Source organism: Cicer arietinum, chromosome 4 (assembly GCF_000331145.2).
Source record: "Cicer arietinum cultivar CDC Frontier isolate Library 1 chromosome 4, Cicar.CDCFrontier_v2.0, whole genome shotgun sequence".
Lineage (NCBI taxonomy): Eukaryota > Viridiplantae > Streptophyta > Magnoliopsida > Fabales > Fabaceae > Cicer > Cicer arietinum.
This window is the reverse complement of record NC_021163.2, coordinates 13,515,478-13,525,912: the sequence shown is the minus strand read 5'-3', so window position 1 is coordinate 13,525,912 and position 10,435 is coordinate 13,515,478. Positions and strand designations below refer to the sequence as shown.

Below are 10,435 nucleotides of genomic sequence, written 5' to 3'. Positions count from 1 at the left end.
TCCCTGCTGCTCCTACATTTGTTAGGTCTCCATCACATGGGCAATACCCAGCTGCTCTTCCACCGTATCCTTCCCCACCCCACATGTATGGCAGCAGAAGTCCACCCTATGCTTATTCACCAGAGCAAGCACCAGCTATTGCGGGGTCATACCCAGCGGCACCCATGAATTATCCTGCGTATGGTGGCTATGGAAATGTTTTGGCACCCACTTATCAGCAGGCTTACTACCGATAGAAATGACTACACTTGGAAGATGGTAACCACTGATATGATGACCTTGATCCCGTTTACTTTCGCAATGTTGTTTGTAATCACTAACCGTTTAACGGTAGCAGTTCTGTGTGTTAATTATAACTACTGTCTCACTTCCTGCTCTGCTTGGGGGGAGAGAAGTTGTATTTCTAATGTTGATCCTATAGTACTAGCTGATTGTGGAAAGTAACTAGGACAGCCCGAGAAACATCAGAAACTCTACTACCACTGTTCGGTTTAGTTGTAGAAAGACTTACTTTTTTACTCTGTTCACATTATATGCTTATTATCCTGGGATCGAACTGAAGGGAAAAAGAAAAGAAAAAAAGGTAATCTGTTTCTTGGCAGCTGTTTACTATGGTATAAACTCTATGAAGGAAATAATCTTGTATGTGATGAATGTATTTTACTTTGATTATTGGTCCTAAATCACAATCTCATATGGTTAGTCATCTTTCGATACATGCTCCTTTTGTGGCATTCTTTCAAGTGAAAGATGACACCAGTAGGGGACAATATTGCCATCTAAATCCTGGCTTTTCATAAAAATGATGGCATGTGATCACAAATGCGTCCCGAGAAAAAAGTATTTAAGCCACTTAACAATCCCGAACCCACAAAAGGGAAACCAGACGGGAAATGTTGTAACATGTAAATCTAATTACATAATAAATGAACTTGCAACAACTTCTAAGCGTCCTTCTAATAGATAAGATATCAAGCTTTGTCAACCATGATGCAAGATTTTTGAGCTTGACAGGGCTAGGAATGCATGTGACTTGTGGGGCAAATTCTTTAGGTGTCGAAATCAAATGATTGAAATAGTTGAGCGAGTGTTATTCCTTACATATGTAGAGGTGTGAAATGGCTTTTATTTAAAGGAAGGATTAATACTTGGAAGAAAACATATGAAGTTTGAGTAGCTTCTAAGGTTGGTGTAGGGGCAATTCTGATCAGCGTGCAGTAGTCCCTGATGATCTTTTACATCGTAATTTACAAACCAAAGAACGAAAGGAGAAAAACGGGAGCTGAAGTTTCAAAATTCAGACTGTTTTCCAATGCATCATTCATTGGTAATGGCATTAGTTAATGTGGAGGTGACCAATCAAGAGATTAAGCAAACAAGTCTCAAAATATTGTGAAGACTATAAATTCGTTCACTCTGGTCAACAGAGCCACTTACAATGAACCCTCCAAGATTGCAGCCAAACCAAAATCCAATGCCTTTGATGGTATGGTATCATGGCCTGACCACCCCACATAGTCAACCATACAACAATATAGAACCAGACTGGAATCCACAAAATGCTATTATCTGACTTTTGATCTTATAACGAGCTCTTCCACATTTTCTTATAGATAAATGTTAGTTGTTGGTTTGTTATGTTAGTAATTAAGGATTGAACACTGAACTTTCTTCTGAAACTTCTTAGAATGTCTCAATCCAACCACTTATACACTCTCTCGCCTTTTTAAGTTCAAAGCTCATAGACCATCAGAGTATGTAGCCAACAAGGACCAAACTAGAATCAAGAATCAATTAAAGACATTTATGGCACATATAGTATGAATACACCTTACTATTATCATCCTTAATCAATGTTGCTTGAACTTCAAGCCAAGAGTGCTCTTGAAGCATGTCTCAATTATTGATGACACCAAAAACTAAGAGGATCATGAAATCCATGACAAAGCAGAACACACATTGCCTAAATATATTCGAATGAAGAGCAATGAAAAGCTTGTTTGTAATGGTGGTTGCAATGCTTGAGTTTAATTCAAACCAATGTATCTTTTAAGTTATCAAAGGTTACAATCTTTTTCAAGAGTTGTTTTCTTTTACCAATTGGTATGAGTTTCTCCATAAATAGAGACATTTTAGAGGAAAAAACAAAAAAAAAAACATTAATTTTCATGTTACATGAATCAAATTTATGTCAAAAATATTTCTGAGTCATTTTTTTCTTAGAATAAATAAAAGAACTTTATTTTGTAAACTATCATTGATCGGATATGTTTGATGTGAATTTACAATTCACTTCAAGGATTCCAAAATATTCTGAAGAACATTTGTCGGTTAATTCGTTTGCATCCAATATATATAGATTGATGGAACAAATCGAACCTAAAGTTTATGCTTTAAAATTGATCTGTGCAACCTTCATTATCATCAATTTCATCTTCTTCTTGTTCAAGATTTGAAGCATACCCTCGACATAAGATCCAACATGTTCTTCAATCATTTTCAAAATGGATTTAGAGGCAAATTAACTACACTAGTTAGTTGTTTTTCAATAGCTATATAGACCATGTGCATTATTTGATGTAAATTATTCTCTCATTATTTAATATAATTTCTATTTTACTTTTGTTCACTTTTCTCTCATCAATAACTTCTATATAAAAAAAATAAAATTATAAATCAATCAAATCGTAGAAATTTTGGAAAATAATACACTTAAAAGAACTTTTTCATGTATTTTATTTGTGCATCAAAGGCAACTTGGAAAATGTAAAATAAACAATTCTATTCTTTTACTCAAATAAACATTTCTATTCGTTTATTTTCAATTTAACATCACAATTTTAAAGATTTTATGTTTATCTTAATGTATGAATAATAAAATGTGATTGTTTTTATTTTTATTTTATTTAAATATCTTCTTTTATAAAATAAAGTTAACTAAAATGTTCCACTTTAGAAAAAATATATCAAATTGTCTTAATTTTTTGCACTTTCAAGGGCCACTTCATCGGGATGCGATAACTAGGGATGAAAATATGTTAGGCCGTCCGTCAGGGGCCTATGGTCTGACATACTTATGACCTGTTTTGACTTATTTAATAAAAAGACCAGACTCGAACTATTTTTAAATCCTATTTATTTAAATAGGACATACTCAAGCTTATAAAAAAACCTATTAGGCGTCGCAGACCGATCTACTAATGTGTATATGTATATATATATTAAATAAAAAAAATGATTTTTCTAACAAAATAATTTTTTAAAAATATGAAACAAATACCTTTTAAACCCTAAAAAATAGTTTTTGGTTTAAAAGAATTAATTTTTTATTGAAACAAACGCACCTATTATTATCTCTCAAACAACTCAGAATATTACCTCTAAACAAATCCTCTCAAACAACTCGGAATATTACCTCTCAAACAAACTCATATTCAGTAATAATAAATAATTAGGGTTTCTAAATTTATATACTAATAATATATATAAAGATAACAAATAAATAGTATTGGTTTGTATAAAATATAAAGTAACAGATAAATAATATCGGTTTTTATAAAAAATATGTTGTTTTCATACATGTTTGTTGGAGTGAGTGCAATGGAAATTAGAAAAAGAAAAAATAGAGAATGAAATACATATAAAATATATATAGGCTGACCTATCAGACCTAATAAGCTTTTTTTACAAGCCTGAGCCTGACCTATTTATATAAATAGACTTTAAAAACAGCCTGAGCCTGACCTTTTTATTAAACAGGCCAGACCAGGCCATATGCCCCTGTCGGACGACCTAGCCTATTCCCATCCCTAGTTGCAGTGCAGACTTGTCAGTTATTATTTTATTAGATTTGATTATAATTTATTAGTTTTCCTTTTATATAAAGCCATAGTTTAGCCTATTTAAAAAAAATATAAAATATAATGTTTGTTTTAATGTTAATAAGGCTTTTAAATAGGCTTTCAGGTCAGACCAGACCTTTAAGAAGGTAAAAAAAAAAAACTTATATGATAGGCCGTAGACCAAACTTAGGCCTAAAAAATTAATCGTAGGTCATGTTTGGATATTTCAAAACCTGATCTGACCTGACATATTCCCACCCCTAACAAGAATGAATAATTTTTTTTTGTCCAATAGGAGGTCGCATCTGGGGATGCGATCATGTACTATGTTTAATTCTTTTCTTCTTTATTTTAATATTTGAATAATTATTAATTTAATTACTAAAAAATAATTAAAATATTTTAAAAAGAAATTATATTAATAAAATCAAATAAAATAAATTAAATTGAAAAAAAATGTAGCAACATAATTTTATTTTATTAGCAACTTCCTCCTATTTTTACTCCGATCTAATAAATAAAAAATAATAAAAATAAAATATTATCTAAAAAAAAATCATACAAAATATATTTAATAAAAAAATATATATCGTATATGTGTCAAAACAAATAAAGTGTCCATGATATTTTGTAGATAAAAAAACAACACTATTCTACTTTCTTAACTACACCTTCTTATTTTCTCTCCGATCTAATAAATAAATAAAAAATAATAATAATAAGAAAAATAAAATATTATTAATTTATTAAAAAAATAACGTATCAATCCTAATTTACATATACATTAGCAAAATAAGAAAAAGTCGTTAAATAGAAGTGACACATTATTTATTTTATTACATTAATAATATTTTATTTTTATTATTAATATTTATATTTTTATTATACTTTTTTAAAAATAAAATATTTTTTTTTAAAATAGGATATTTTAGTTAACTTAAAAAAAAATGATATTTCAGTCAAACAAAACGACAAAATGTTAATCTTTTACCTCTAGAATAGAGAACCTACGGAAAAATTTGATAGATTGTCGGACTTTTAATTAATTTTAAAGACTACATTATAAATTTAGTAGTAAGAAAAATAATTAAGTTGTCCAAATCTGACATCTAGAAAAGTCAAAATGCTCCACCCTACTTATGACGCCCAAGTAAGTTAATATATTTTCCTGCACTTTCATTCTAAATTGATTTCTCCGTCAAATATCAAAGAAAAATCATATTTGACTATCTTGTTTGTATCGCTTCTCCCAAATGTACAATCCAATTGCATGCATCACATGCTGATATATCTCTCCAATTTATTAAGACGAAAATCAGGCTAAATTAATAATGTACTCATTTTCCAAAACTCCAAGTCATTTATTAATATTGATGCTAATATGTTTAACATTATATATATACACCGGGTATGTTGTTATAATTCAGATTCCTACGTTATTCTCATTTTTCTAAAGGTGACAACACTCTCTTCCTTCTCTCTAATATTTTTACAATTAACTAATTAATCATGCTTTATTTCTAATCAGTGTCTAAATACCAGGGTTTATCTTCATCGTATCATCACTGAATGATTCTAATTTATCAATTTCAAAACTTGCATGTCCCTTTTTTGTTTGTGCAAAACGCATGCATCATGGAATTGCATTGATTTTATTTTTTTAATTTTCACTTGAATCAGGATCCTCAATTTTGATAACTGTTGATGGCAATAAAACGTAATCGAAGATTTTATTGATTTTGTTTTAATTTTAAGGGTTTTCTTGTATCCAATTGCGTATTTATCATTCATGCCAAAGGTTTAAACCTTTTATTTTTCTCATATTTACGGATTAAGGCACATTTGGATGTTAATAGTTTTGTATTTATTTTCCAGCGTTGTAGTGAGCTGATACCATGGCAGTTGAAGGGTCTGGAATTGCCAAAGATGTTACAGAAGTGAGTGTTTGTGTATTTTGATGTCATTTTAATTTGTGTCATGTTTTAATGTGTTTTCCTCCTATTTCAATGTTTCTTACTGTGAAATGCAAACAATGATACTAATATCTGTTGTTATTTATTTGGTGTAGTTGATTGGAAAAACCCCATTAGTATATCTGAACAGAATCGCAGATGGTTCTGTTGCTCGGGTTGCAGCCAAACTGGAGTTGATGGAGCCATGCTCTAGTGTAAAAGACAGGTAATCATTTAGGTTTCTTCCAACAATGCTAGCATCTATTATTTGAGTTTTGGTTCTTGCTTTTGTGAGCAACATTCTTTTGAATTAGATTGTCGATTTTTTCCCCTTACGATATACCATACATTATAAATGTAGGATTGGCTATAGTATGATTGCTGATGCAGAGGAGAAGGGGCTCATTACGCCTGGCCAGGTTAGTACTCGATAAATACAAAAATTCATAGGATTATGCCTTTAAAGCGATGCTTCTAAAAAATTAGTAGAGGTGTCTTGCATGTATCTCCGAGTTCATTATCACTGGTATATTTATTTTGATGCATGTGGACTATTTTGTGTTATTTAAGAGTGTCCTCATTGAGCCAACAAGTGGCAATACCGGCATCGGGTTGGCCTTTGTAGCAGCAGTCAAAGGCTACAAGCTTATCATTACAATGCCGGCTTCAATGAGTCTTGAAAGAAGAACCATTCTTCTATCTTTTGGAGCTGAGTTGGTTCTGACAGATCCTGCAAAGGGAGTGAAAGGTGCAATTCAGAAAGCTGAAGAGATATTGGCCAAGACTCCAAATGCCTACATCCTTCAGCAATTTGAAAACCCTGCCAATCCAAAGGTATCTATCTTTCTACTCATTTGTTCTACAACTCTGGCAGTTCATGCTTGACAACTTTGGGTGACACATTTGTTATCACTGTCTTTGTAGGTGCATTATGAAACCACAGGTCCAGAGATATGGCAAGGCTCCGGAGGGAAAGTTGATGCATTTGTTAGTGGTATAGGTACTGGTGGTACTATAACAGGTGTTGGTAAATATCTTAAAGAGCAGAATCCCAACATCAAGGTTAGATTTTAATTTTCTTTTTTGTAGACAACACTAGATGAATATGTGCATATGCTTTTTCGCGAGAGTAGAGAAGATTTGGTTCTGATATATAGCTGTAGTTATGCTCACATCTCACCTCCACATTTTTCATTTTGTTTCTATTTTTTTTTTATGCAGCTATATGGTGTGGAGCCAGTTGAAAGTCCAATATTGTCTGGAGGAAAGCCTGGTGAGTTATAACACATTAACACTGCTTTTCTCCTCTGTGTCATTTGGATGACATGCTAAGTTAAGAATTCAAAATTTATGCCATTAAGCCACTCGGATTATGCTATTTTTTCTTCTGCTTTTTTATTATTGTTTTAAACCGTGTCTGTTGTTGTTTAGTTTCACTTGTTGTTTCCCCTCTGGTAGTTACTTATTAGTACTACAATAGAATTATTTTTCTTTATAATAAGACCTCAGAGTTGAAATAAGAACTTACTTTTGAAGCGTTGCTGATGTTCAAATTGGCATTTAAACCTCCAGGTCCACACAAGATACAAGGGATTGGCGCTGGTTTTGTTCCTGGGGTATTGGATGTTAGTCTTCTTGATGAAGTAGTTCAAGTAAGTTTTGATGTTTTTGGAATAGTTATAATACTTCATGTATATTCAGTTTAAAGATAGAGCATTTTATATCTAGGTATATCTGAATGAGTTGACTTAAGGTTTTCTTTTCATTTCAACTTTCCTTTATCTCTTACTATTGGAATCCTAAAGAAAACCTTTCTACCAAAAACTTTCTCTCAAATAATTTAACTGTTAAGGTTTGTGGGGAATGCACAAATAGCCAATTATGAACTTCTTAAATGCCAGTTTACTTAATATTGGATGTAATTTTTAGAAGGATGATGATCATGTCGTCATTCTTGCCTTTGTTTTTGGACATCTGCGACAATTTATTATTATTTGTTAAACCTGATATGTGTGATTTATCAGATATCAAGTGATGAAGCAATAGAAACTGCAAAGCTTCTTGCCCTTAAAGAAGGCCTATTTGTAAGTTCTAGACCTCTAAGAGTTATCTATTTAGTCCTCTTTTGTGACTCATATTTGAATTTGTAAAATAAATAAGAAATTGATTGTATTATTTTCTTTCATTACTTCAATTAATTTGTTGAGCCTCTACTCTTAATATTTTTTTAGGTTGGAATATCATCTGGAGCTGCGGCTGCAGCTGCCATTAAGATAGCAAAGAGACCAGAAAATGCTGGAAAGCTTATTGTTGTAAGTTGATTGAATTCATACAATTTTGATAAAGATATTTTAATGTCTTGTAAAGTAGTTCCATGGTTTTTTTGATTTATTCAAAGCTTGATTTTGTTTGAATAATATTACCAATTGGGAATATAAAACACTGTCAGTATGTTATAGGAAAGTTTTTTGGCTTACTTCATTGACATTTCCATTTTGTTATGGTGCAGGTTGTTTTCCCTAGCTTTGGTGAGAGATACCTGTCCTCTGTGTTGTTCGAGTCGGTGAGACAGAAAGCCGAAAGCCTGACTTTTGAACCCTGAATTCCAGTTGAAGGCTGTAATTTAAATCGGTACTGATTTCTAGAATGGATTTTCACTAGCGAGCATAAAAAAATACTTCAAAATAAAAGAATAATAATTGTTAGTTCTTAATAAGATTCCTGGATTTATTCCGTATTCAACGTTTAGTTTCATTATCTGATGAGAATTTCCAAAATATATTTGGAATTCTTTAATAGCTATATTAATGTAGTAAAATTAAATAACTTAAATGTATCTCTTAATCGAGTGGTTGCAATACTTTAGTTGAAAATAACTTTGTTGTTTTCTTTCACCAATTGATATGAGTTTTTCTATAAATAGAGATACTTTAGAGACAGAAAATATAACACAATTTTCATGTTACATGAATTAAACTTCTATCAAAAATATTTATGAGTCATTTTTTTTTTTTCTCTTGTGCACCAGAGTAAATAAAACAACTTTATTCTGTAAAATATAATTGATCGAAAAACTTGATGTGAACGTGCAATTCACTTCAAGGATTCCAAAATATTTTGAAGGAAATTCGTCGGTTAACCCGTTTGCATCCAATATATATAGATTGGTGGGAGTGAATCGAACCTAAAGCTTAATGTGATACACACGTTTTGAAATTTATTTGTGTAACCTTCATCATTATCAATTTCATAATCTTCTTGTTCAAGATTTCCAACATACCCCCTGCAAAAGATCAAACAATCTTTAGGTTTGATTACGATTTACAGTTTATTTGTGAGCAATGCTTGCAATTTTGATGAAGAAATGAACACACATATACTATTTCTAGATGACTATGGTGAAAGGTAAACAAATATTTATATATGGTGTTATAAATATATGCGAACCTGATATAAGATTTGATGGTCATTCCATGTGATTATGATAGTTTAAAAAATTTGCATTTAAATTTATTTTGATGCATGGTTGTTAGTTTTAAATTTTCGTATAACATGGATAAATTTAATACTATAGTTTTCCACCATCAAAATGATTTGAAAAATGGTAGATAGTTATTTTTGAAGATTCAAATTTTTTTGTTTTTTGAAACAAACGTGTTCGAAAGTATACGTTTGAAAGGTATACAATTGAAAAGTTTGGTGAAAAGTTGTGTTGTTTCACGATGGGTTATGATTGTACCATTGTCAATGAAAGTATTATTATTTTTATTTGAGTAGAATGTTTATCCTTTTTCATACCATATATATATATATATATATATATATATATATATATATATATATGTTTATGTTAGATTTAATATGTGGTATTAGATCAACACATACACGTTTTAAATAAAAATTGTTGCTTCATGCAATAAATTTTTATATGTATAATTGATAATTTTATATTATATGTGCATGAAAGTAATTGTTTATTTGTTTATTTTTATATTAAAAATAATTTGGGTATATATTTTAAAATTATTGTAAGTTGACAAAATGTTCATGGAAGAAAGTAATAGAAAATATTGATGGTTTTGTTCATTGTTTATTTTCTATTTTGATACTTATTTGGATATACCATAGAATACATTTAAATATGAAATTTGAATTAACAAATAGAATTCATGATGGATGCATTAGTTATAGTATAACTATGAAGAAATGATTTTCTTTAATAGAAATGAAATGAATTCTTATTTGTTAAGAAGTAGATGATTTACATATTTAGATCCACTTTATGATATTTGATTCTGAGAAATTTTTATGATCATGCTATGTTAGTTTGTGACAATATATATTTAATGCATTCAATGTATTATATCTTGAACATGAATATATTGAAAAAAAATATATTATAATTTTAAATTGAAATGCTTATTAAATATAGTAAAAGGTAGAATGACATAAAAGTTTGTGTATGTGATAATTTAGATGTTTATTAATTGTATGTGATATAACAATGTGAAGAGATTAAGTGACAAAAATGTAATAGTTTTGTGATAGTTAGTCAACACTATCAAGAATATAAAACATAATAAGATGTTTAATATAAGTCATGACTTGTACCAGACCTGATATAGCATATGTTGTTCGGTA

General features: G+C 30.2%; 2 protein-coding genes across 3 annotated transcripts in view; both read left to right on the top strand.

Annotated features, from left to right (window-relative positions):
- The window catches only part of LOC101489410 (FRIGIDA-like protein 4a), a 2,746-nt gene extending 2,096 nt beyond the window's left edge, over positions 1–650 (top strand). The window contains 1 exon segment of the mRNA XM_073367136.1: positions 3–650. Coding sequence (XP_073223237.1) covers positions 3–236 — 234 coding nt within the window. The 3' untranslated portion in view covers positions 237–650.
- Positions 651–5,206: 4,556 nt separating this feature from the next.
- Positions 5,207–8,688, top strand: LOC101489076 (cysteine synthase-like). Of its 2 annotated transcripts, none has more exons than XM_004496665.4 (11): positions 5,207–5,298; positions 5,718–5,779; positions 5,911–6,020; positions 6,156–6,213; positions 6,365–6,628; positions 6,719–6,856; positions 7,016–7,067; positions 7,367–7,446; positions 7,819–7,878; positions 8,026–8,106; positions 8,304–8,688. In XM_004496665.4, the coding sequence occupies exons 2-11, from the start codon at positions 5,738–5,740 to the stop codon at positions 8,394–8,396; spliced, it is 978 nt and encodes a 325-aa protein (XP_004496722.1). In that variant the 5' UTR covers positions 5,207–5,298; positions 5,718–5,737; the 3' UTR covers positions 8,397–8,688. The 2 variants fall into 2 exon arrangements, with proteins under 2 accessions (XP_004496722.1, XP_027189185.1); XM_027333384.2 differs by lacking the exon at positions 5,207–5,298 and adding an exon at positions 5,479–5,559.
- The last annotated feature ends 1,747 nt before the right edge of the window (positions 8,689–10,435 follow it).

Excerpts from the sequence above, each read along its gene's own strand:
- LOC101489076 (XM_004496665.4), top strand. The coding sequence starts at position 5,738 with ATGGCAGTTGAAGGGTCTGGAATTGCCAAAGATGTTACAGAA. Across the intron at positions 6,857-7,015 it reads AGCAGAATCCCAACATCAAG|CTATATGGTGTGGAGCCAGT; the intron begins GTTAGATTTTAA and ends TTTTTTATGCAG. Across the intron at positions 8,107-8,303 it reads ATGCTGGAAAGCTTATTGTT|GTTGTTTTCCCTAGCTTTGG; the intron begins GTAAGTTGATTG and ends GTTATGGTGCAG.